The sequence below is a fragment of the Danio rerio genome, chromosome 12 (assembly GCF_052040795.2).
Source record: "Danio rerio strain M-AB ecotype USA chromosome 12, GRCz13ab, whole genome shotgun sequence".
Classification (NCBI taxonomy): Eukaryota; Metazoa; Chordata; class Actinopteri; order Cypriniformes; family Danionidae; genus Danio; species Danio rerio.
This window is the reverse complement of record NC_141032.1, coordinates 19,143,110-19,170,897: the sequence shown is the minus strand read 5'-3', so window position 1 is coordinate 19,170,897 and position 27,788 is coordinate 19,143,110. Positions and strand designations below refer to the sequence as shown.

The 27,788-nt window shown below is 36.0% G+C and overlaps 2 protein-coding genes across 2 annotated transcripts; one reads left to right on the top strand and one right to left on the bottom strand.

Annotated features, from left to right (window-relative positions):
• The first annotated feature begins 3,484 nt into the window (after nucleotides 1-3,484).
• Nucleotides 3,485-5,272, top strand: ifit12 (interferon-induced protein with tetratricopeptide repeats 12). Its single transcript, NM_001190465.1, is given in 2 exon segments — nucleotides 3,485-3,523; nucleotides 3,862-5,272. Coding segments are annotated over 2 exon segments (1,425 nt in total). The 5' UTR covers nucleotides 3,485-3,509.
• A 2,192-nt stretch (nucleotides 5,273-7,464) lies between these two features.
• Nucleotides 7,465-27,467, bottom strand: slc16a12b (solute carrier family 16 member 12b). Its single transcript, NM_001145814.1, is given in 7 exon segments — nucleotides 7,465-8,240; nucleotides 16,100-16,359; nucleotides 18,761-19,340; nucleotides 19,442-19,585; nucleotides 20,827-20,930; nucleotides 24,820-25,068; nucleotides 27,265-27,467. Coding segments are annotated over 6 exon segments (1,467 nt in total). The 5' UTR covers nucleotides 24,963-25,068; nucleotides 27,265-27,467; the 3' UTR covers nucleotides 7,465-8,004.
• Between the last annotated feature and the right edge of the window lie 321 nt (nucleotides 27,468-27,788).

The following is a 27,788-nucleotide window of genomic DNA, read 5'->3' as shown; positions in this document are numbered from 1 at the left end:
TCCACATCTCAATATACAGCTGTTATTTTAAAATGAAATAAATGATGGCGGTCAAAATGGTTTAGGATCGTTTTTGTATCTGGTTTAGCCAATATTTCCACAATGTACAATAATTATCCATTTGTCAATTAAATAAATGAGTATCTTGGGACCAAATGCTGAATTGTACACCTGTCACACTCTAAAATTTAATATTGATTTGGGAAAGAGCTTACGTAAAAATAAATTAATTGAATATTAAATAGAGCATGGACTCATAAATTGTGAATACTTTTTAATGTGTGATGAGAATTGTTTAAATATTTTTTAAAAAAATGTGTGTGGTGATGGAAATGACATGGTGTTGTGGAAGAACAATGAATTAATGTTAATGTATGAAACAGTAGATATTTATTAGAGAAACTCAAGTTTATCTTTGCATGTGTGGTGCTGGGATTGATCTTAAAAAAACAACAACAATGAACAATATGGTGAACAGTAACAGTGCATACTGTGAATTACTATAACTTCAAATATTCTTTAATTGATTTTTAAAATAAAGTTTTACACTCATATCTACTGGGGTTAGACAATGAAACTGAAACACCTGGTTTTAGACCACAACAACCCATTAGTCTGGTGTAGGGAAATGATCTCAAACTCAATTTCTTAAGGGCCGTAGTTCTGCATAGTTTAGCTTAGACCACCCCCAATTCACACCCGCTTAATAGTCTATTGTAGTCTTGAACACCTTGATTAGTTGAATCAGCTGTGTTTGATTAGGGTTGGAACAAAACTCTGCAGAGCTGCAGCCCTTTAGGAATCAAGTTTGCGACCTATCGTGTAGGGCCTTGTTTTGTCTCCAATCCAGCATCAATTGGTCTCAGAAATGACAGCTACAAGTCCTGCACAGTGGCCAGAGGGATTCTGAGCCATTCTTCAGGTCACTATGTGATGCTGGTGGAGGAAAACATGTCCTGGCTCGCTCCTTCAAAATACAGCAAAGTGGCTCAAAAATATTTAGATCTGCTGACCATGGCATAAGTTCAACTTCAATTTCATGTTTATCAAATCACTCTGTGACCAGTCTTGCTTTGTGCATTGCTACAATGTTTGACCCAGAATGGTTGGGTAGTCCTTGGCAGTGTATTGGGCCTAGAGCAGGGGTCACCAAACTTGTTCCTGGAGGGCCGGTGTTCTGCAGATTTTAGCTCCAACCCTAACCCAAACACCTGAACAAGCTAATCAAGGTCTTACAACTTGAAACACCCAGGCAGGTGTGCTCAGGCAAGTTGAAGCTTAACCCTGCAGAGAAACTGGACCTCCTGGACCAAGATTGGACCCTGGCCTAGAGAATGCAATGATATGGAGCCCAAACCATCAATACCCATGCTTCACTCTGGGCATGCAGCAGTCTGAGTGATATTCTTTGTGGCTTTTCCACACTGTAACTCCCTTGGATGTTGGAAAGACTGTGAAAGTAGACTCATCAGAGAACAATACACATTTCACATTGTCCTTAGCCCAAGATTTTCGCTGCTGGCACTATTGAGACCCACGTTTGGCATTGACACGAGTAACCAAAGGTTTGGCTATTACAGCCTGGCCATGTATATTGACCCTGTGGAGATCGAGACCAACAGTTTTGGTGGAAACATGAGAGGTGAGGTACACATTTAATTCTGCAGTGAGTTGGACAGCTATTGTTTTTTTTTTTTGTTTTTTTTTTTCTAAATTTGAGACAAATCTGCTCAAATTTAGGCATGAAATCTCAAACACTAAATTGACCAGTGTTTCAGTTTCACTGTCCAACCCCTGTACTTTCACAATCCAAATCAGTTGTGTTTTGTAACCATAAATGTCATTTCCATCACATACTGTCTTTTCCACCACAGGGGGCAGTTTTTGGAAATTACATTTTTACAGTTTATTGTGATAAGATTAAAGATAGCTTCACAAATCAGCTTTGAATTGATACTATCATTACATGTATATGAAATACTTTTATTTATCTTAATTTTGTGTGCTTTTTAAAAACAGTGACATTACAGTGTTGTGGTGGAAATGACATTGATGCTGTGTGACAGCTAAATTTTGTATAAAAAATAATATTGATAGTAGTCTCACATTAAATACTATTATTAGTAGTAGTATATAATACTATTATATTATTATTGTTTAAATGATTTCAACATATATTTAAATGATATGAAGTTTTAAACTGGGTGTGGGACAAGGAGAAACAGTGATTTTGATACGTAAAAGGAGGTTGAATAATGTAAAAATAATTATAATAGAAAAGTAGTTTCTAATCTTTAAAATAAGGTTTTACTGTTAGTTTAGCAAAAAAAAAAAGAGATGAATTAAGTTTACTGGAAAATCGAATTAACTGATTCTGACATGTTACAGTTTTTTTACAATTGCTATGACAGTTTTTTCAATACATTTAACAAGTTTTATAAACTCTTAACAAAGTTAGCACAACATCCATCTTTGTAGGCTATACAATTAACACATTTCTTGTTGCTTTGATACAAAATTCATACAGTTAACACCAATTCCAAATGCTTGAACGTCTTATACACACAAGCTCAACCAACGCCAAAACAATGTCATTTTACAGTCAAATTTACAAATGCTTTCAAACTGTATGTCAGAACACATAACATCGTCTTCTAAACAGAACTTAGGCAAAAGTCATAGTGAACAGTTGTTCATATTGTGAACTGAAACAAATGTATTCCCTGTATTTTATTCCATTGCCAATGAGAAACAGCTTATTGCAGTTATGCAAATATATCAATTACAGCAGATTCCCATCTAGGAACCACACATTTTTCCAATCACTTGATCATATGTTCTAAGAGAGGAGTCTTTGGGCTGATCTTGAGTGGAAAAGGAACAACAAAAGAATTCTTCCCATAAAGCCTAGCCAGAGAAGATATCAGGAGTGATGTGGATGAGAACATGTGGCCAAATGCAGATAACCAGGCAAAATAGATGACTTTTTTTATTATTATAATATTATTATTACTTTTTTATTATAAATGATTTATACATGATCTCTGCTGGGAGGGGGGGGGGGGGGGCTGGGGGGCAGCATTGAAAGAAGAAAAGTGGATGCCATCTCACAATGGGAAGAACCTAAGACGTTAAAGGAGTTGCAGAGGTTTCTAGGATTCGCCAACTTTTACCTAAGGTTTATTAAGAACTATAGTATTCTCTCTGCACCTTTAACCTCCCTCCTGAAAGGCTGGATGGAAAGCTGGATGTTGTGCTAACTGTGTTAGGAGTTTAGGAAACTGTTAAATGTACTGAAAAAACTATCATAGAAATTGTAAAAAAAAAAAAAAAAAAAAATCTAAAAGAATGACACAGCAGTTTAGACAAAACAGCATCCTGTAAATCGACACTTGACTCATCTGAGGGGCGTGATTTAGCCTTACAATTACAGGAAATGAAAAACGAAAGTGCTGGGTGGTAGTCCACGAGTGATACTTTGTGCTTTTGTTTTTCACAAAAGAAAAAGGATGTCAGAGATGAGGTGAGTTTTCTTTGATACTATTTAGATTCTGACAAGCGGGAATGCAAACGTTTAAAATCAGATCTAGCTACCTTTGTTAAAAACTGTTTTACTAGCAGCAAAACATTTATGTTATGTTTATAAAATAAATGATGTCATTTTAAGAACAATGTGATTTGTTAGGAGCTCAGTACAAATGAACTAAACTGAGTCATGGTGGGAAGCGTCATTTTCTTTCATGTAGTTTTTGCTTAAGAGTTTACATTAGCCTGCTGCTATTTCCAAGGCTATTTAACCTGAAGATGTTGCAATATTAGTCTAACTGAATCCTGAAGCTCTTTTTTTTTCAATCCTTTTAGTTTAATTCAGGCCAGTTTAAAAAAGAAACTGGATCAGCTGGAGTGCCACTTCACATGGGACATTACAAAAGATCATATAGACTTTACGAACCTCCTCAACAGACTTGAGGAACAAAACAAATTGGATTTAGGGAATGAGGAAGGAGCTGCACGAGCGCAGTGCTCAATGGGATATCTAAAATTCCTTCTCAACTGCAAAGAAGAAGCTCTTACTCACCTGTCGAGATCTGAGGCACTCATCAAAGAAAACTTTGCAGACAACAACGACAAGGCTCTTATTGTGACCTATGGAAATTTTGCCTGGATAAACTACCACATGGAGAACTACACAGAGTGCGAAAGTTACCTGGTTAAGCTTCAGAAGATACATGAAAGATTTGCAACTGAGTCTTCAGCTGTTCCAGAGGTGCTTGGGGAGAAAGGGTGGACTTATCTTAAATTCTCTCGTAAATATTATGACAAGGCAGTAGAAGTTTTTCAGAAAGCTGTGGAACTGGATCCAACAAATAGTGAGTGGAACGCAGGTTATGCCATCGCTCTGTATCGCACTGAGAATTTTAACCCACCACCTTGTACTGTGGAAACACCTGCAATAAAACAGCTGAGACAGGCCATTGACTTAAACCCAGATGATGATGTTCTGAGAGTTATTCTAGGAATTAAACTTTTGAATTGCTCCAAAGGTTTAATGAACGAGTCCGAGCAATTGGTTGAGAAAGCTTTGAATCAGTCTCCAGAACATCCACATGTCATTAGATATGTTGGAATGTTCCTCAGGGATCAGGGATCTGTTGACAGGTCCATTGAAATTCTGAAGAAAGCCCTTCAAAGATCACCAAAATCAGGCTTCATATGTCATCAATTAGCAATGTGCTACAAGACCAAGAAAATAAACCTATGTAAAGAAAAACGGAGAAAAGTGGAGGTAGATGAGGCTCGCGATCAAAGCATATACTACTTAGAAGAGGCAACTTCCTTAATACCATCCTTTATCTCTGCAGTGTGTCAGCTCGGACTTCAGTATGGAGACCGACGTGATCTGCTTAAAGCAGAAGAGCAGTTTGACAAAGCATTTAAGTTAGTGAAAGAGAAAAACGAGCATCTTCAATCTGTTCATTTGTCTTATGCTCAGTTCCAGCAGTACAGCAACAGACGTGAGGATTTAGCAATCGAGCACTATGAGAAGTGTTTGACAATGAATCCACACACTCCTGATGGAAATAGAAGTGCACAGAAACTGTGCAACATTGCCAAGAAAAATCTCAAGTTAAATCCAAATGATTGGAAAGCCAATGAAATACTGGGCTTAGTTTATAACTTGAAAGGTGAAATGTTTGAAAGGTATGGGAACACTCCAGACAACGAAGATGATTCATTCCTCTGTAATCTTCTTGAGGTTATGTCTTTGTAATTTATAAAATATTATTGTAATATAGATAAATAAACACTAAAAATGCCCCATTTGCAAATTTATGATCTCAGAAAGCATGGAAGCAGTGGTGCAGTAGGTAGTGCTGTCGCCTCACAGCAAATAGGTCGTTGGTTCGAGCCTTGGCTGGGTCAGCTGGCGTTTCTGTGTGGAGTTTGCATGTTCTCCCTGCGTTCGCGTGGGTTTCCTCCGGGTGCTCTGGTTTCCCCCACAGTCCAAAGACATGCGGGTACAGGTGAATTGGGTAGTGTAAATTGTCCGTAATTTATAAGTGTGTAAGGATGTTTCCCATAGATTGGTTGCAGCAGGGCATCCGCTGCGTAAAACACATGCTGGATAAGTTGGCGGTTCATTCCTCAGAAAGCTCTTTAAAATATCAACATATTCTTCATTCTTCGAGCATTGTCAAATTTTATTTAAGGCGTTAGGCTTGGGGCTAGACTTCTTTCTAAAAAAATCCAAATTTTTCATATCCTAAACCCTTATTTGAGTCAAATGTTGATGAACTCAATCACTAGGTTTGAGTTTTATTTAATTTTTAAAAGCTGTTTTTATATAGGCTTCGAAAAAATCTTTGTGTTCAGTCCTTGGCTTTGCCAGCTGTATTCCTTTGTCATGTCATTTTGTTTTGATTTACTGTCTAAGTGTTAAGTACATGTCATGCTCACTCAGAACACAATACTTTAAGGTTAACCCACTTCCAAGAAAATACGTTTTAAATGTGATGAAAATGGACCCAGTTTGGCTGGACAATGCATGCGTCTCACTTTCTTTCCATCTCGTGTAGTATGTGATAGAAGAATGCAAGGTAAAACAACCACAGGGTAATTGAGGAAAAACTCTGTGAAATATTGATATACATTGCTTCAATGTTCGATGCTTTTTTTTCTCAAGCACAGTTTCAAATATCTTATTTAAGGTGTTGGGTTTGAGGGTAGTCTTCTTTTTTTATCTTAATTTTTCATATACTCAACTCTTTTTATGGGTCAATAGTGGTTGAACTCAATCACCAGGTTTACATTTATTTCATACTCATGAGCTGTTTTTACAGAGGCTTTGAAAAAAGTCATTGTGTTCAGTCCTTGGCTTTGCCAGCGGTATACTTTTGTCATGTCATTTTCTTTTGATTTACTGTTATAAGAATGAAGCACATGCTTATTCGGATTATATATTTTGTTATTTTACACTGTGTTTTAAAGAAGTTAAATGCTTCTCTTTAACAAAAACAAAAAAGCTACTAGGATTTTAGTAAACTAAAGTAAGAATAAAAAAGGAGAATTAGTAAATTGCATTGTGTGAAATGGCACATTTTTGTTACCTCTAAAAATTAACTCACCTCTGAAAATTAACTTTTGCAGCAATATGCTATGGTAAATTGAGGGTGACAAGTAAAAACAAAAGATTTTAGGCACAAATGTGAAATAGTAGGCATCAAAATAGTATTTGACACGTGTTTGAGGTGAGAGTCATTGGGTGAGAGTAATAAAGAGGGCTTTGTCTATTTTAGCAGATGAGAACCACCCACTTTATCCAAAGTTTTGCCATCAGCCAGAAGGTTTACTTATTTTAGACAGGTAAGGTCCAATAGGTATTTGCATTCATTTGTTCCAACTGCAGTTGGGTTACTTGAGCTTCAAGTTGTATGTTTTTTTTTTTACTTGACTGATTAATTTTATTGTTTACTGTAACTTCTATGTTGTCAAGAATCACCTGTTGCAGTTAACTGTTGGCTATTGTTGTAAACCTAATTGCCCTTTGGGGACAATAAAGACATTCCAAACCAATCTGAGATACTACTTCCCGGACATACATGTATTTATCTTACAATTTCATTTGTTACAGTAATGGTGGTTCATTTCACTGTGGCCACCCCTGATAAATCAGGGACTAAGCCGAAAGAGAATAAATGAATGAGTGATACAATAATCTTTGTCACTGTGCGGATAAAAGTTTTTCAATCTGTCATGCCATTGTCTTTCTAAATATTTAAATCTATTCAAATCGAACACTAAAGAAATATAGCAACTTTGTTAAAATCTGTCTGATGAGTGTTTTTGTTTCTTTTGATCGGAAGGCTTTTTTTCTGTGACAAACATCTGTGATGAATGATTTAGTTGTGTTTGTGTTGGATTGCATGGGTTGTCTATCTAATTTGACAGAATAATGGAAACACATTTCATCATCATCAATATTGTTCATATTATTGACTCATCTGCTTGTTTTATACCCATACCAATATAAACAGCCAAAATATTACTGAAAAACTGTTGGTCAGTAAACTCTTAACAGAAGTCATACTAGAACAAACCACGTAACAAAACAGCACTGCCCTCTACTGACAAAAAAATGACATACAACAACAAAAACCTTAGTTAAAATGACCAATATCTGGAATGCTATATTCCACAGAAAGATAAACAATGTACATAAAGAAGTCTTAGTACCTGTGCATTATTATATAAAACCTGAATAAAATACAATAAATGCACTTCTTGTTGTCAACAACAGCTTGAAAATGTAGATGGAATACAATGCTTTTGAGCAGAAAGGCACGTGAGTGTACACACTCTACTATATAGTAGTATATAGTATAGTATGTTCTATACACACAGTTCTATGAACAATTAAACAGGACTTATTACTGACTCTACATATATACTAACAATATTTCATACATATCTTTAAAACTAGACTTAAAAAAAACTATCCAAATGCTATGAAGTGGCTGGTATAATTAACATCAAGTCTTTATTTTTAGGAGGATAATAGTCCACTTGTTTGCCTTCACATGATACCAGTTTTGGGATTTTGCTCAGGCTGTTCTTCTTTTGGTTTCTCTGGCAATAGCGAATGATGGCGACTGAAAAAAGCAGGAGAGAGCTGGAGATGAGGGCGAAACCGCTCAGAAAAAATGTTGCCGTGTAAGTCCCTGTGGTGTCTACCAGCCAGCCTACCCAAAGTGGAACAAAAAAAAAATCACATAATTACTTCAAGGGTAACACACTTTCCAAAAAATATGTTTTTAATGTGGTGAAAATGGAAACAGTTGGGGTGGATAATGTGTTTCTACATTAATAGTTAACCACTTAATGCACTATTTCTATAAGGCAGGCCATTACAGAAGTGATGGCTGAGGTTAATATTTTCCTTTCTTGAAAACACATTACAGGTCATTCTTTACCAATGTCCTGCATCGTGGTCTTGTTGTCCTTTTACCTCATAAACTCATTTCAACTTATTAAAGAATTTTGTACAGTTTCAGGACTGTTAACCACATTTAAACAGGACAGTTAATCTTTTATAACTCATGCTCTGTTGCCTGTTTTTTGCTGCATCTAATTGTTATACAGCAATCTGGAATACAGGATTCTGCTCATGATTCATGATTGTGTACAGGTATGTAGTTGAATGATCTGGGTATCTCTTGTTTCAGACAAACTGCTGTTTCCATTTTGCATCTGTATTCTGTAAGGGGTTATGAGTAGGCCTACACGGAATCTGCGCGCGCAGAATTCCGCAGATTTTCACACATTTTTAGCCCATCTTTTAGCCCATCATTAATTCTGTTTATTCACTTGAGTAAATGTGTATAAATCTATATTTATTCAGTTTTTAAGTTAATTACAGGAATATTATTGACTAATGTGAAAATGCTCATCTGATTTATGTACAATGCAGTTTGTCAAGTATTATTTTCTGTCTTTTAGTAGATATTATATGAGACTTGCTTTGTTTACCAAATGAAGTGAATCTAATTGGATTTGCATTTTAAATATTAAAAGTAAAAAAAAATATATTATTTTTTTTTTATTTTACATATTGAGGTTTTAGTTATGATACTTCCAAAATACTTCAGCAGAAATCCATAGATCTTTACCAAAATTCTCCACAGAAATAGCAAAAAACATCCACAGATTCTTTCTGGCCCTAGTTACAATAAGATTACAAACAGGTAAGATTTATAAAAAAAAAAAAAAAAAAAAAAAAAAAAGCTGATGCATTTACATGGAATTTGTGCATGTGTGTAAATGTAACATTCTGTAAGTGCATTTAGTTATTACTCTGCAGGCACACAACGTCATAGGAATGTCTAGCCAGCATCTAAGGACAATGTTATTTTGATGTCCAAAAATGACATTAAATGATGTTGAGCTTGAGTTAGTTAGTGACCAAAATCCAACGTTGAGCCAACACCCTTATACCAATGTCAAATACTGACATTTATTTGTCAGGTATGGCAACCAAAATTCGACATCTGATAGATGTCATAGAGGTAACGTCAAGCTGTAACATCATTAGATTTTAATATTTGGTTGATTTTAGGTTGGATGTTTTTTTAATCCCCATAAACAAGAAAAAATAGAGCAGTGACTGTGGGTTGAATGAAAATAGTGGAGTAAAAGTACTGATACAGCACTAAAAATGTACTCAAGCGAAAGTAAAAGAGCACATTTTTAAAACTACTTAGTAAAGTACAATTCCTGAGAAAAACTACCAAACTACAGTAGTTGGAGTATTTGTAATTTGTTACCTTACATCACAGTAAATCAGTATTCCTAATCCTCATGATAGTTTAAGTAATGAAAAACAATCCATGTAACAAAAAAGGAAATCAGTGGTATGATTGTAATTAAGTGATATGATTGTACCTTTCTAGAAAAAGCAACTTTCTTCAATAAACTTTTGTGTTCAGTAAACAATATTTTTTGTCCATTCTTTACATACACAAGAAGTAGAGTAGTAGTAAGTGGGATAATGTGATAATGTGTATCCAGCCATTTACCGCACAATAACCCCTTCAGGCAGGGATTACTCTCCCATAACAAAAGGTTGAAAATACATTATCCCCTAGTTAATGTTTTACAGCAAACAATACCAATATATTTTAAGAACTTACATTTTGGAAGGGTGAATTAAAGATTTCATTCATTCATTTTCTTGTTGGCTTAGTCCCTTTATTAATCCGGGGTCGCCACAGCAGAATGAACCACCAACTCATCCAGCAAGTTTTTACGCAGCGGATGCCCTTCCAGCCGCAACCCATCTCTGGGAAACATCTACACACACAAACTCATACACTATGGACAATTTAGCCTACCCAATTCACCTGTACCGCATGTCTTTGGACTGTGGGGAAACTGAAGCACCCGGAGGAAACCCACGCACACGCAGGGAGAACATGCAAACTCCACACAGAAACGCCAACTGAGCCGAGGTTCGAACCAGCGACCTTCTTGCTGTGAGGCAAGAGCACTACCTAATGCGCCACTGCGTCACCAAATTAAAGATTTATTTATAATAATAAGAGTTAATATTATCAAAACATTCCATGTGACTTCGATGGTTATCTGTAATCATACGAAGCTCCAAGAACAATTCTATGCAAAATTCAATAAATAAATACATTGGCTAAAAATACATTTTTGTGACAGGCAAGGGTGTGTATTTACTACAGCAATACACAATATGCTTGTTTTGCAGCAGACTCTAATGACAATGCACACTCAGTAACTATTGTAAATACAAATAATTGTGACCTTCAAAACAGCAAAGTTATACCACATCTGACATGACAGTTCATAATGTTCAAGATTATAATTGGAAATGGAAGCTTTTATACCTCAGTAAAATGTGGAGCATCTATGTCTTGCTCAGACCACAAAACTGATTGACACAGCTGTAGTGAAAACATTAACTGGATCTAAAACTTCAGATGACACATGGATAATATCTGCATCTCTATCAGCCCTATCATACACCTGGTACAATGAGGCACCAGGTGCAGAACAAGTGTTTTTGCTAGTTTCAGCCCGGCACAGGTATCATTTTCACATTTTGTGCCATATTGTTTAAATAGCAAATGCATTTACACTAGAGCTGTCAAATGAATAAAAAATTTAAGTAATTAATCACACTTTTTTGTAATTAATCATAATTAATTACAAAACGGCATATTTATTACACAAATAAAAACACAGGCATTTAAGTGCCATTTGAATTTCAAAACAATCAATGCCAATAATAAAAAAAAAATGCTTTCCATGTTGGATTTTAAGTGGACCACACGCACAGTACAGCGAACCAGGTAAGAGAGGGAGGAATCCCTTCAGATTCATCGACACGCATGATCGCGTTCATCAAATTTGTTTAAACTAAGTATTCAAAAGTATGGCTGTATTTTACAAGCAAGGATTCTGACACAGCAACGTGAAACTTATGAAATGTGAGGGCTCATGGAAGTAGCTTAAATGCTACAGTTTTGTCTTTGACAGCTCGCGACTTCATCTGCAACTTTCACTACAGTACATTTACATGGACACCAATACTCCACTTTTATGATTAGGATAATACTGATTAAGAGTCGACCATGTAAGCAGCGCTTTTTGATTATTTTAAAGGGTCACGCAAGTCCTGAAATGCGGAGGTTTTTCTGTAGATTTCAATAAAACATCCTGAATGAAAATAAGCTGAATGAGAGTGATCTGCTGAACTGCAGTTAAGATTTTGAGATTAAAAATGAAGCACCCGAAATTGCATGAAACTTTAGAGGAAACGCAGAATAGCCTGGTAATGCAACATTAATTGTTTTATACTGAAACTTTCCTTCTATAAGTGCGTCCTTGATCTTATCCAAATTTATTTGCACGTTAAACACACGCAGAGCCGGAGCAAGCTGAACTGGCGCTCTAGGCAAACGGCAATCATGCCGTCCTCAACCTGAAAGTGAAAAAGAAGTGACCGGTTTGCTGATGAAAGCAAGGACCGTGAGGGAGGGGGTGGGTGTAGCTGATGAAAGTGAAGACCGGGGGGTTCTCTTACTATTCTGCTGCCCAAGGCGGCCGCCTAGGTCGCCTCTATATGCATGCACAGTTCCTGAAAACAGGTTGGCCACAACAGGACATAATAAAACTGCAACTGCGTTATTTTCTTTTAACGCGTGAAATATTTCTAATTAATCACGTGCGTTAACGAGCTAATTTTTGGCAGCCCTAATTTACACCCATTTGTGTGCTCATGAGTGTGCTGGTCTAAAAAGGAGGTGTGTGTTGTTTTTTTGAGACAACTAAAGTAGACCATACCACTGACCAACCAAACATCCACAGTGCAGGGTTTCTATTTGCCTATGCGGGTCCAAAATGTGCGTACGCATTGCTTATTATACAGAGAGGCCAGCAACTAGTACAACTCTCACATGGTCATCCACCGAAGGGCTGTGTGCTGTCAATACCTAGATGGGAGACCACATGGAAATGCTAGGTTGCTGCCGGAAGTGGTGTTAGTGAGACCAGCAGGGGGTGCTCTGTGTGGGTCCTAATGCCCCAGTATATTGATGGGGACTCTATACTGCTAAGTGAGCGCTGTCTTTCGGATGAGACGTCAAACCGAGGTCCTGACTCTCTGTGGTCGTGTGTCAACTATCATGGCCTCCTAACCATCCCCATATCATAATTAATAAACTCTGTCTCCACTCCACTATGCTAGTGTGCGGTCTGGTGCAATATGGCTGCCGTCGCGTCATCCAGGTAGATGCTGCACACAGATGGTGGATGAGGAGATTTTCCTCAAAAATGTGTAAAGCGCTTTGAGTGTCCAGAAAAGCACTATATAAATGTAAGGATTATTAATTATTATTAGTACAAATATCTTTAAACATGAAAAATGATAGTTATTTTATATTATAGTCTACATAAACATAAAAATGGGCAGCGCAGTGGGGCAGTGAGTAGCGCTGTTGCCTCACAGCAAGAAGGTCGCTGGTTCGAGCCTAGGCTGGTTCAGTTGGCATTTCTGTGTGACTCTTGTGGAATTCAGCTCTGTTGTTGACAGATTATTCATGACAATTTACATTTATTTAGTATTTTTATTAGTAGTATTTATTTATTTATATTTATTATATGCATATTTAATTTTATTTTTATATATTTTATGTTTAGATTTGTCCACCTGTTTTAGAGACGTACTGTACAGTATGCATCACCAAATGAGGCATAGTGTGTTTGGATATAAACTCACTTTGTTATTATTGGTCATTTATTGATTTGCTGGAAATTAGAACTGTGTGTTTGTAGTACTATTTTTTAAAACAAATTTTTGCGCTTAACAAAAAAAATTACAAAATTAAATATGTAATGCATGTCTTCAGTGAAGTGCGTCCACTACTATTTCCTAAATATATGGTCAAATGGAGGAGGCCAACTGGAAGAAGCTCATTCTGTAGATGGTATTTAACCTTGCACAGATGGTCTTTAACCATTTTCTCGCTAGTGAGGCATTCAGTTTTTCCATTTACAAAGTCGACCATGTAAATAACTAATGCACCATGGTGCAACACAACTAACTCCTTAATGAAAATGGAGATGAGACTCTGATTGGTTTAATGCACCTTATGCCTAAAACACAGCCATAACTTAGCAAGAAAATAAAGACAACCCTGTTTAGACCATGCACCTAGCACACAGACCACTTTTCCATTCTAAAAATAGGGAATATGGATTTGAATACACCCTTGGTGCTTATAACACCAAACAGAAGTTCTGTAAGTTACCGCTTGTGGTTGTAACTATCACAAATAAACAGGATGAGTGAGATCTATGACTGTCAATCAATTAAACTTTATTTACACTATTGGATGATTGATTAAATAAACACATTTATGTATTAAATATGGCTTAGAAATTACCCCAAAGGAAATTGTGTAATCATTGTTAAATGTAAAGGCTCAGTGACATTACAAAAATTTGGGTTGACAAAAATCAACATATAATTCATTACACACAAATTTTTAGGTTACAATAGCCATGTTTTTTTTAGTTTCATACTGAATCACACAGGCTTTAAACATGAAGGTGCATTAAATGATGACAGAATTTATATGTTTGAGTAAACTTTTTTTTGTTGATTTGGATTGTTTAACGGAATGTCGCTCAAAAAAACAAACCAAACCTGGTACTAGGTGGCATTAAATGTCTTACTTGGTATTTTAAGATTGAAGATTGAATGATGTATTCATTTAACTCACTCACTCACTCAATATCCTTCAGCTTAATCCCTCATTGATCCACAGTGGAATGAACTGCCAATTACTCTGGCATGTGTTTTTGCAGCAGATGCCCTTAGACAGCACTCTCTCATTCACACACATACAGTACACTACGGCCAATTTTGTTTACCCAATTCACCTTTACTGCATGTCTTTGAACTGTGGGGGAAACCAGAGCGCCTGAAGAAAACCTGGATGGGAGATCAGATGGGTTGCTGTCAGAAGTGGTGTTAGTGAGACCAGCAGGGGTCACTCAACCTGCGGTCTGTTTGGTAACGCCCCAGTGTAGTAAAGGGGACTCTATACTGCTCAATAAGCGCCATCTTTTAGATGAGAAGTTAAACCGAGGTCCTGACTCTCTGTGGTCATTAAAAATCCCAGGAAGTTCTGCACAGTGGGTAGCGCTCTTGCCTCACAGCAAGAAGGTCGCTGGTTCGAGCCCCAGCTGGGTCAGTTGGTATGTCTGTGTGGAGTTTGCATGTTCTCCCTCCATTCGCGTGGGTTTCCTTCGGGTGCTCAAGTTTCCCCCACAAGTCCAAAGACATGCAGTACAGGTGAACTGGGTAAGCTAAAATTGTCCGTAGTGTATGAGTGTGAATGAGAATGTAGGGATGTTTCCCAGTGATAGGTCGCGGCTGGAAGGGTATCTGCTGTGTAAAACATGCTGGATAAGTTGGCTGTTCATTCCGCTGTGGCAACCAAGCCGAAAGGGGACTAAGCCGAAAAGAAAATGAATAAATTAATGATATTCAAAACTGATTACATTGGTAATCTGAAGCTAAATAAGGCTGAAAGCCAGCAAAGCAAAATGAAACTGCTGAAGCAATTTCTGATGAGAGGACATGAAAGCAGAGGAGCTTTTATTATGCCACAGTCCAACATTTTCACTTCTTCCAGTCATGATAACTTAGGGAAGAAGCATTGCTCTTTTATCATACCACATATATTTTGGTTCTAATAAAAAGCTGCTCTGTGCAGCTTATTAAAACACAGAATGTGTTAAAGTGTATTTGCCTGTTTTCATTAAAACCAAACCAAAAATCAAGTGTGTGCTACATATTTAGCATGGGACATAGTCTGTGTCATTAATTAAAATTGCCTATTTCTCTGGATATTACCATTTTTCTAAACATTTGTGATAACTTTACTACACAAGTCAGAAAAAATAAATCACTGCTCTAGTAGTTTTTGGATATTTTAATAAGGTAATCCCACATATTGTGCATTTAATATATTGTATAAATATGAGACAAAAACCTCCTAGAGGGCATTTATTGGAGGGCATAATATCTTGAATTTTAGGAGCATATGACAGCATGATCTACTGTAGGCTTCATCTTGTAGTGAATCGTTTTTGTGCATCATGTTTTTCGACAAACTGATGAACTGATTTCAAGAACTGAATTCAAGAACTGATGCAGATTTAAAGTCAAGGCATGAGTGTTGACCGCACACAAATTACGGGGTACTTTTTCCTTACTAACATGTTAAATTGATAGCCCTATCTAGTATAAACACAACAGCATTAATGACTTTGGCTTGTAGCTTTGATTTAGTAATGGAATGCAGTTGTCACTCCTGTAGATAGGATTAACTGGTAAAATAAGGACAGGATTAAACACTAAAGTTAACTGAAATGCAAATGTGAAAATGTGTATACATGGCCTTAGTGTGAATAATAAATAGATCCTTTATAACATTTACTTTATATTAAGTTTGAACAGATGAAAATAAAATCATTTGATTACCTCCAAAAAAACAACACTTACCTCCAATGGGTGGGCTGACTAGATAGGGAACAGCATGGAGAAAGTACACAACCCCGAGAGCTGAAGAGAGGTATTGTCTCCCTACAACATCTGATGTTACCACGGGAATAAGGGCAACATAGGCTCCATCAAAGTACCCATAAAGCACAGAGAAGGGTACCAGCCAAACAAATGTGCGTAAGAGCGGGATAAAAAGACAACACAGTCCCTCCATTCCCACAGCAAACATGTAGCATATATTCCTGTACTTTTTTAGACACCTGTAAGAGAGATCAGAAAACCTTAGTCAGCATGATCAGGAGCATATTATTGATATTCTTTATTTTTCTTAGACCTAAGCATTTCTGTAATCTTTTGACCTCTGCATAGCAATCATTAGGCAAATAAGAAAAAAAAAAAAAAAAACATGATGCATACTCTTTCAAAGTTTAAGTCACACTCTAAACTGGCAGCTCAGTCAATGATGAACAAAGACTTTAAAAATTCCAAAATAGTAATTTTATAATAAATTAATAAATATTAATAGTATGGGTTTGAAAACTTTTAAGTTTTAAAAGGCTTAAACTTGAAGATAAAATCCCCCCACTCCAGTAAAAAGAGTTGTTTCCTGCATGGGTCAATCTTTTTGGTTAATAGTCCCCAGTTTATGGTCAATAATCATGGTTATTCTTTTGTTTTTACTGTAAAAATGTTAAAGTGCTGAAATCCGTTGATCAACATTTGAATCATTTTTAGAACCACAACTAAAAACATTCATTAAGATTCCATTATTTTCTTGAATACTTTCAAACTTTTAAACAAGAAAGATTTTTTAACATATTAATAAATATTAGGTTTTTGAGAAATTGTACATTTGCACATTTGTTTGATATTTTACATCCAGTTTTTAAAAGTCTTACTGACATATATTTATTTATTTATCCTTTAGTTTTCCTGAAAAGTCTTCCTAAGATTAACAGAATTTCTTTCTTCCAGTAAAATCCTAGCCGAGATGACCATATACCCTTATTCAAATGACTAGCCCTTCTATGAAATTTTAAATCTTAAAAAAAAAGTTCCCTTGTGTTGTACTGTATAAAGGAGAGAAGATGTTTTCAACGCATTTAAAAAAATAGTTTTACTAAATATTTACTTTTGTCTTTGACCATAAAACTTTTCTATTTATTTTATAACAGTGGTTCTTAAACTGTGGTACGTGTACTACTAGTGGTACGCGGAGGAATCGCTGAATAATTCAAGTAAAAAAATGAACTCACTTTTAACCCGTTGACGTGTACGATAACACCGATGTGATCAGTAAATTGATTTTAATAGGCTAAACCTTTTAATTTTACTTTCAATATTCTAATGTTTGTTGTGTATTCTATCATTTGAAGATAATTTCCTCCCCATATTTATAAAGGTGGCGTATTACGTATTTTTATATCCCAATGTTGACAGGTATAGTTCAATCACTTGCTTTTCTGACACAAATAGCCTACTCTAACATGCAGTAAGCAGATTTAATTTATAATTTAAATATCTAAATCCAACTCGTATATGTAAAATACAAGTTAATGTTTAGATTTTAAAGATTTAAATCAGTCATTTATACATGCATCATATATTATATATGAAGTTTATATATAAATATGATGACATATAGCTTATATTTATGAGGTACAAGGAACATTTTTAGGTTTTGATGAATAGGCTACTTCATGATAATACTTTACATTTAAGTAAGGCAGTTTTCTTTTTACTTTTTAAGAACAGTGCCATTTTTAATTAACTTTTAAAAGCACATTTTAATTTAAACGTTGACGTTTTATTTATTTTTACCTGTAAGCACAGTACAGTGTTAATGCTCAAACTATTTATGATGTTTAAAGTGGCTGACAACAATAAATATCCATAATAAGAACAATTAATCTGCCACGTTTTTGAACTGTGCAGTGCTGTAGCTGCTTAATTAGGCTGACTTTGCTACTGTATTTCAGTACTGGTCATTATGGTGGTAGTTGGTGAAAAAAGTTTGAGAACCGCTGCTTTATAAGACACTAGTATTCACCTTAAAGTACAATTTAAAGACTGAACCATATTAACAAGGCAAGTTATGGTAATTAGGCATGCTATTGCATAACAGTGGTTTGAACACAATCCCCAAAAAACTAAAGATTCTTAAGGGGCTAATAATGTTGTCCTTAAAATTAATTTTCAAAAATAAATAACTGCTTTTTATTCCAGTCAAACTAAAATAAAAAAGACTTTCTCAAGAAAAAAAATAATTGTAGAAAATACTTTGAAAATGTCCTTGGCCTGTTAAAACATCACGTTTTTCATTTTGTCTTAAACTGTAAGTATGTATGTATATTGTGATTATGGTAAAAAAATTATTGTATTATATCGGCATTTACTTTATGACTTCCCAGAAATATTCCAATTAATTTATTTGCTCATCTTACAACAGATATATTCAAATGATTATATTAAAATATGGACAAAAAACTGTGTAATGTCAAGAACAACCCAGTTGTTTATTGGATTGCAAAGTCTGTGCTAACAACTCCCCCTAACTTGAACAACAACGACAAAAAAAAAAAAACATGTTGTTCAGACAGTAAATGATCACTCTTTTTCCAACCGTAATGCAATACTAACAGACGGCACAAAACAACATACCTCCTGTCAGTGAGCCAGCCAAATGTGATGTTGCCAACAATGTCAATAACGCCTAGTATGGACATGAGGAAGGCAGCATGTTGATGACCGACACCAACATCCAGCGCATATGGAACTAGGTACACAAACGGCAGGCTACACCCACTGGCCAGCAGCAGGAAGGAGCCTGCAAGTACCAGGAAGTCAGGCATGAGTAGGAAGTGGTATTCCTGCATGGACTGAAAGCACCGTTGTTTAGCATCACTTGCAGCACTCCTTGTAGGACCACCATTCAGTGTTGGAGGCTTAACACTGTACCCGCACTCTGAGTCCACTGGAAGAGGACAGGCTTCCTCTTCTTTTAGAATGATAGGCCGTAACAGAGCTCCACACACACACAGGTTCAACACAAACCCCCCTAAAATAAGTAGGGCCCCTCGCCATGAGTAGTGTTCGATTAGCAGCTGCACTACTGGGGCCAGGATGAAGGTCCCAATGCCACTTCCAGACATGGCAATGCCATAAGCCAAAGCTTTCCTCTCACAGAAATAGATACCGACCATGGCAATAGCTGGAGTGTAGCAAAGAGCGAAGCCAAGCCCTATAAAACAAGAGGAAAAAAACACACACACGCTGAGCTTGCTGGAGACTAAATGTGGAATATGGGTCTGTAGGTCAGTGTTTTAATCTTAGGGTGCTTACCAGTTAACAGTCCCAATGTAGCGTAAAGATATTCTAGACTGGTGGCAAAGGAGCTGAGTACTAGTCCTACGGAGGCCAGGAATCCTCCTAGTATTACAGCTATACGGCACGACAACTGATTCCCGATCAGACTTCCAAGTGGAGCTGCAAAAGTAACACGGGAATAAACATGGGTGTTGCGCAAGTCACAAGAAAACTAAAATCAGTAGTCCTTTTTAATATGACAGATTTAATACATTTATATTTTTATGCAGGATGGAATGCATTTAGTTAATCGAATTTTAATGATGTTTCTGTTCATGGAATACTGAACAAAAGTGACAGTTTGTGTCATGATTTTTTATATATATTTTATGTGACACTGAAGACCAAGCTGCTGAAAATAAATATATTAAAACTAAGAACAGTTATATAAATAGCAACACACACACACACACACACACACACACACATATATATATATATATATATATATATATATACAGATAGATAGATAGATAGATAGATAGATAGATAGATAGATAGATAGATAGATAGATAGATAGATAGATAGATAGATAGATAGATAGATAGATAGATAGATAGATAGATAGATAGATAGATAGATAGATAGATAGATAGATAGATAGATAGATAGATAGATAGATAGATAGATAGATAGATAGATAGATAGATAGATAGATAGATAGATAGATCGTTACTATTAATACACAAAATATGCTCCCAAGGACAGGACAATAATTTTGTCAGATCATTTTGACAGGACAATAATTTTGTCAAATCATTTTGTCTAACTAATTTATTAACAATCCATAGTAGTCAATAAAATGATGATTTTTTTAAATTTAATAAAAAGTGTCACAGTCTGAACAATTCAATTTTATTAGATGCTAATTTCTCCAGATTTGTAGAAATCTTGAACACATGGAATGCAATGTGATGAAGGACAGAACATTGATCAAACACAATATTGCAAAGTTTTATGTAATAACTGCAATTCTTACGTCTATTGTTTACCTGAGCAATGTAATTCTTAAGATTGTTGTACTGTCAATAGTAGACAGCACTGAGTGTAAGGAAAGCAAACAGTCCTGTTTTTTTGGGTCAAGCTTGCGACACTGGCTTGTCCTCTCAAGATGTTCGCTGTGTGTTGCTGACTTCAAGTTTTGAGCCTCCCACAGCCTGCAAGTCTTTTTTTAGTGTCTTATGTAACATTATTGTCTCAGTTGGACAAAAAAGATTGTTTAAACCAAACTGGTGGTCAATCTAGAAACGTGAATTTGACACTGAATTCTTAAAATTGAAAACCTTTTAAGACCAGCCGAAAATGATGAGTGATGTGCTAATTTCTGATGGATTTAAAGTCCAATATGATCATTACTTACCACAGAGCATGGTTGTGCAGTCCACTAATGAATGAATCCATGCTGTCCCAGAGTAGTCTTTCGCAAAATGCATCTGAAACTCGACAAAGAATATGGAGATGCATCTAAAAAAGAGAAAGTGACAACACAATTCTGATCAGACAGATACATAAAAGAGGTGTTTCAAAGTATCAAGTCACTACTTACATTTTGAAAACAATACCAGAATCTGCTGTGCTATTCACAACACCAAATCAGAAAAAGTTGGGTGAGAATACAAAATGTACAAAAAAATAAAAGAAAAGTGATTTCTAAATGAACTTGATTTGTATTTCAAGTTCATTGTTTGATTGATTTGTACATAATTTAATGTGTTCTTCATTATTTTTATTTTTAATTTTTTTTTATTAAATAAACAGGTATTCCAACACATTTCAAAAATAGTTGAAACAGTAAAGCATTTACCACTTTGTAATGTTGCCATTCCTTTTTACAAGACTTAAAAGATAGACCCGCTACAATCCAACCCGCTCTTTAAGATCTCAAAATTCAGGGCTTCTGGTAGTACCTAAAATAACAAAATCGAGTAAAGGAGGTCGAGCCTTCTCATTTATGGCTCCTAAACTCTAGAATAGCCTTCCTGATAACGTACGAGGCTCAGACACACTCTCGCAGTTCAAAACTAGATTAAAGACCTATCATTTTAGTAAAGCATACACTCAATGCATCACATAGGGGTGTGATGGAAGAATGTGCACCACGCAGGTTTTTTGCATCTCGTTTACATGTGCTATGAACAGCAGCCATAGTAAATATCCTCTCTATTCTCTATTTCCACCTTGGGATACTCATCCCGAGGCCCCCAGAGACTATGCAGCGCCACTGATGTTATCCAAGACCAGCAATAAGATGATCCCGAGGTTTCCATAATCCTGGACCAGGCCGTATCCTGAGCATCTGCTGTGGTGGTCTTGGAGAAGTGAGGAGCATGAGACTGATTCCTGTGACGCTCCGGGGACAGACGAGTCTTTGTTGATGTTCTGCGTTCTCCAGCCTTTAGCAACTAGACTGCAGCTCTGCATAAGACGTTTGGCCATAGGAGAAATAGTCATGCCCAACTAAGCCTGGTTTCTCTAAAGGTTTTTTAATTGTTCACTTTCGCCAATGGGTGATTTTTTTTTCTCGCCAATGTCGCCACTAGCTTGCAAGGTTCGGGACCTGTAGAGCTTAGTATTGAATATTGAACCACACTGAACTGAGCTGAACTGAACTTAAACACTGAAAACTGAACTGACACTGTTTCAATTTACTATAATATTCTATGTGAAGCTGCTTTGATACAATCTACATTGTAAAAGCGCTATAGGAATAAAGGTGAATTGAATTGAATATTTAGGGACTGAAGACACCAAATAACGAAGTGTTTTAGGTGTAATTTTGTCCCATTCTTCCTGCAAACAAGTCTTAAAGTGGGGTACTGGGTCTTGGTTGTCGCATTTTGCACTTCAAAATGCTCCACACGTTCTCTATTGAAGATAGGTCAGGTACCTGTCACACCACAAAGTCTTAGCAACTTTTTTAATGTTTGCCGAATGTGTTTTTGCCTTGTCTTGTTAAAGCATGCACGGGCGTCCCTGGAAAAAAGAAAATTGTCCTCCAAAATCTTCATGTACTTTTCAGCATTAATGGTGCCTTCACAGAAATGCAAATTACCTTTGCCAAGGGCACTGACAGCCGCATACCATACCTCACATATTTGTTGACACCTGGCTATCCTTCTTTGCTCCTTACTAGATCATTCTCAGATGCTGCTATTTTACTAAATCATATTTACAATCAGCTGTTGACATCACCATTTCAAATCACATCATTATTTACCCATTTTACCTGATTACTAGCCCTAAACTGCTCCAGTTCCAACTTTTTTGGAAGGTGTTGCAGGTCTTAATGACAGTAAAAGGTGTATATTTACAAATGAAATGAAGTTGACCAGACAAAACATGAATGTAAATATAGAAATCACTACTATTTTTCCATACTGTTCCAACTTTTTCCATAAATATTATTAAATATTATACCTGTTTTTGACATTTGAACATTCTTTTATTCTACAACTTTTTCCATTATTTTCCATATGCATATAACTATGTGGGCCTTAAAATTACAGGGATTTCGGAACCTAGTTTACCATTAGGACATTGTTAAGTGTATTTATTTTATTCCATTTATGAGTGTCCAAACATCTTCCAAATATTGATTTGGCATGGCAGGCGCCTTTTAATTGTTATATTTTCAAATTCTAGTATACCTAGTTACCTTATGTTTGCTACAGTTGTTAATTTTGTGCAAAGAACTACATTTACAGGTACACATTTAGCAGCTACTGACATTTTTGTTTTGGGACAAAACTACACCAAACAAACCAAGTTTGTTTGTTTGTAATAGTCTTTAAAGGACCAAATTGTGACAATTCCCACTAACATCATGCTTTTAAATTTAATGTCATTTACAGCTGGTAACAATGAACAGCCATGCTGATCGTGGGTGTTTAGACATGAAAGCCTATGATGGGGTAATGAGGCACAAGCCTCTGCAGTGTCTGTTCTGCACCTGAACAAACAAAACTGGATCAACCGGGAGGTCATTCAGGTCAAAGCACTCAGTGTGGGTATGACAGCCAGCAACTCTCACGTCTTCCACCACTGAGACCGACATGTTTGGCCATCAGCCATTAAAGAAGGAGACGTCCTTCAATTAACCGCTCTACAACGACATTGATGAGCTATAGCCAAGTTGCAGACTCAAGGGGTAAAATCTTACACTAGGACTTGAATTAGACAGACATATATGGATGATAAGGACTTTTGAAGGGTTTAAGAGCAAAGAAAATCTCCTTAAGATAAAGAAGGGGTTGAAAAGGCACACTGTCCATCCAAAGACCACCAGCTGCCTTTAAGCTTAAGTGTTTCATCATCTTGAAACTCCTCAGGTTGATAATTACCACTTATCTTAGACAGACTCTGAGAAACAGTCAGAAGTGTGTTTGTTTCAGAGGTGACAGGTCAGATGAGTTTTGTTCTCACCAGCTCGCTTGCAATTTCATCTGCGTAAACCTGTTCCTCAGGTTCTCACATTTCACATTTTTACATGTCACTCGATGTACCTGCACATTTAAATTGAACAACCCAACAATTAAGGGACTTAAACAGCATTGTCAGTACAGCACATTCAATGCCTTGGGAGGAGGGCATTTATTGCTTAATGGAACAGCTTGTTCAAAACAAAATATTTTGCCTCTTACAGTCCATGCAAATATATACTGTACATGTCGTACAAAAACAACTTCAGAAAATAAATGATTACAGAATAAGCAGGCAAATCTTTAAAGTTAACTCAGTCAGAGCAGTTCAAGGAGATGTACAAACAACACCAACTTTCTATCTGAAGGTCTAAAAAGTTGTTTACAAGTCTGTCAAATGTAACCTGACCTCAAGAGCTGCAGTAGAAACGGCAGATAGCACTTGTCACTTTGTGAACCAATGACTCCTTCTAGGTAATTCTCAGCATGGAATGAACTAAATATAGCTTTCTGTTGTGCCTCATGTACTGTACTGTACAAAAGTATGAATTATCTGACAGGTTAACAGATCTAAATAACACTTCAAGACATTTAAACAACAGAGAGTTTATGAGACTGTTATTTTGTTGTTGTGTTTGATATAACATCTATTAAAAAAGTAAAACTAGTATTTAATAAAGTGATTATTCTTCTTTGGTTACAATAAAACAAATAAAAAATGAAGGTTAAAAACCTAGCGTAATTGTAACTGCAAAATTAACCTTCATTAAAGCATCAAACAAAGTGTTTAAACAAATTAAAACAAAGTGTGGTGTTAGAAAGTTTTACAATCCAACAATTGGTTAAAAATATTTCACACTGTGACTGTTAAAGGGTTTAAGCTGTTCTAGTTACGCAGGTATGCACAGCAACATATGGTCACCAAAAAAGCTTACCTTGTTACAGCTCGTGTGCAAACAGTTACCACAAAGCAGCCAGCCACAATCATCCATCCCCACCCTCCATCCGGAGGAAGGACCCCTCCTTTCTTCTTTTCCTGAGCCATGTAGTCTGTCCTTCCCACCACTTTAATGGCCATCAAACTCCAAATCTCTCGTTCTCAAACACACGTTGCACCTCTCCGCTGCCACACTCACCAGGCATGGAACACGTTCTGCAGATGTGGGGCCCACTCAGTGACTTTTCTAAGCGCAAGATGACACACACAGCAGAACACAGGCAGGAATAAATAACAAGCTTAGCTAAAATGATTAACATGCATTATGGGTGATTCTGGGTTTTCTGTTCTGTAATATGTTCTAGGTTTAGGGCTTCTGTGCGATTTTACAAATGATTCACAGTGATATGTGAACTGATGCATAACTGCTTTCCAAGGGACGTGAGAGAAAACACTTTCTAATTGATAGGTTGCCATATTAACTTGAGACCCTGCAGACCAACTTCATGACCTCTCCGAAGCTTTTGAGAAATTACAAAGTCGAGCTGTTCTTTAAAATGATTTTTAACATTGTTTATTATTCAGACCATCTACTTTTCATAGCCAAATTGACTAATACAAATACTATTATTCAAATATAACCATTTTTAAGACAGTGCTCTGACCATATTTTTTAAACATTGCTGCCTATGTCATGCTTGATATTCCCAAAAGGGATACATCACATGACTGATAATGAATTCAATTGTTTTGTGGATGTACATAGCAGAGTTAGGCCAAGGCGAGCATTTGTAAATTAAAAAGAATAATTTACGAGTTTCATATGAGAAGAAGGTAATTTATCGGCTAAGAAAGTGATGATTATATAGGATGGTGTTCAGACCACTGCAAATGGTTCAGCCTCTTTCAGTTGCATCAGAATTAGCATTATCATTTTGGACGTAAACAATCAGGAAAATTTTATTTTGAGTTTGAAATTGGGCCATGTGCAATGTTGTACACAATGTACACTTTCAGGATAAGACGATGATGTTTCCTCCCCCCCTATTATGCAACGGAACCTGCAGTTTATGAGTCTTCTAATCTATATATCAGCCCACTGTGGGAACAGTCCCAGTTGGACATTTTTTTTTACGCCAGCATAAAAAAAAAATACATCCACTAAATAGATTTCTTTGAAGTTAGGTTGACTAATTGAGCCCGTTGTTGATTTCCAGGATTATTTACTGCTCCTTTACTTCTGTTCAAAGTATACCTTTGTCAGTATTTGGCAAATTGTGCATGTAAAAGTGTCTTAAATCTAATCTTTGACATGCTAGTCCAGTCACATGCTAGCACAAGCCTAAAAAAAAAAAAAAAAAAAAAAAAAACTGCTTTGGTGGATTTAAATGTTATCTAAACACCCAATACTGGAGTCAATGTGGGACATAGCATTGTAGTTTTTGCTAAATTGGCAAATTTGCCTATTTATCAAATAGCCATAAACAATTGCAAATGCACTATTATATTTAGCACACAACCCAAAATAGCATTACCCTTAAAATAAAATTTAAACTTAATTATTTTTTTTCTAAAGATTTGTTACTTTAAGGGATAGTTCACAGAAAAAAAAAAAATAAAAAAATAAAAAAAAAAAAAATATATATATATATATATATATATATATATATATATATATATATATATATATATATATATATATATATATATATAAGTTCTGACATTTACTCTCCCATCTCTTGTTCCAAATCTTTCTGAGCTTCTTTCTCCTGTTAAACACAAAAGAAGATGCTTTGAAGAAAGCAGAACCTGTAACCATTGACTTCCATAACATTTGCTTCTCATACCAAGGTTACAGGTTTTCAGCTTTCTTCAAAATATCTTCTTTTGTGTTCAACAAAAGCAAAACTCACAAAGGTTTACTCGATGGTGACTAAATACTGAGTAAACGAAAATGTTTTTATTTTTTTTTTGATTGATTGATGATTTAACAAATTAAATTATACAAAGAACGGGTTGTCTCTAAATGACTCCATCAAATCTTAAAGGATTTGATACACTGAGCAAAGATTTTAGTTTATGATTGGCGGAATTTAGGGAAATAGAGTAAATTAACAAACGGTTTTAAAGTTACTTATAGTCAGTGGGACGTTTTTTGGGGGATCATCAAATAAATAGCACATATTTTAAGCACAGTCTTCTAATAATTCAATAATCAAGTTACATGAAGAAAAATTACTTGTCGCCAGAATAACAAAGCAAAACATCAAAAAAGTTCCACTAAATCATTAAACATTTAACATTATTATTATTATTATGTAGCAGAAACTGTGAAAAAAGTTATGTTGTTTTTCTCCTTTAAGTACCCACTTGCATTCACTTGTTGAAACCAGATGTCAAAAGAAAAAAAAAACAACATATAGCGGTAAATCGAGACACTTACCATTTTATAAAACAACCAAAAAGTCCAAACATTCTCCATTCAACTACTTTGCAATCACACGCACTGGTCCGGGCGCTCTGGACATTCGTTTATTTGGGTTGGTACAGCATGTTCGTTATCATCCTGCGGCTTCCACCAGGGAACAAGTCTGCAGCTGTAGGAACATCACGGCCACGGTACTTCAACGTGTTTAAGCGTGCGAGCTGTGAACCTGTTTACCTCTGTCTCCACTCCCCCTAACACGTGAAAAGAAAATTATGCAAGTATGCACGACAGGCTATCGTGAGGATTTCCTACACAGTTACTTGCAATAGCTGTTGCTTGGGAGCTGCCCATTTTCAGTTGTCAACACCTCTGTTTACAAACGTGTTCAGCATACAAATGTTTGTCATTTAATACTATTTTATGCTACTAGGTCAACCGGGTTTGAATTGGTTAAATGTATTCAGAAATGTTCTGAATTGGATAATGCTCAGTCAGCAGTTCGTATTTACGCAAGAAAAACAAAATTGCTTGTGTTTGTA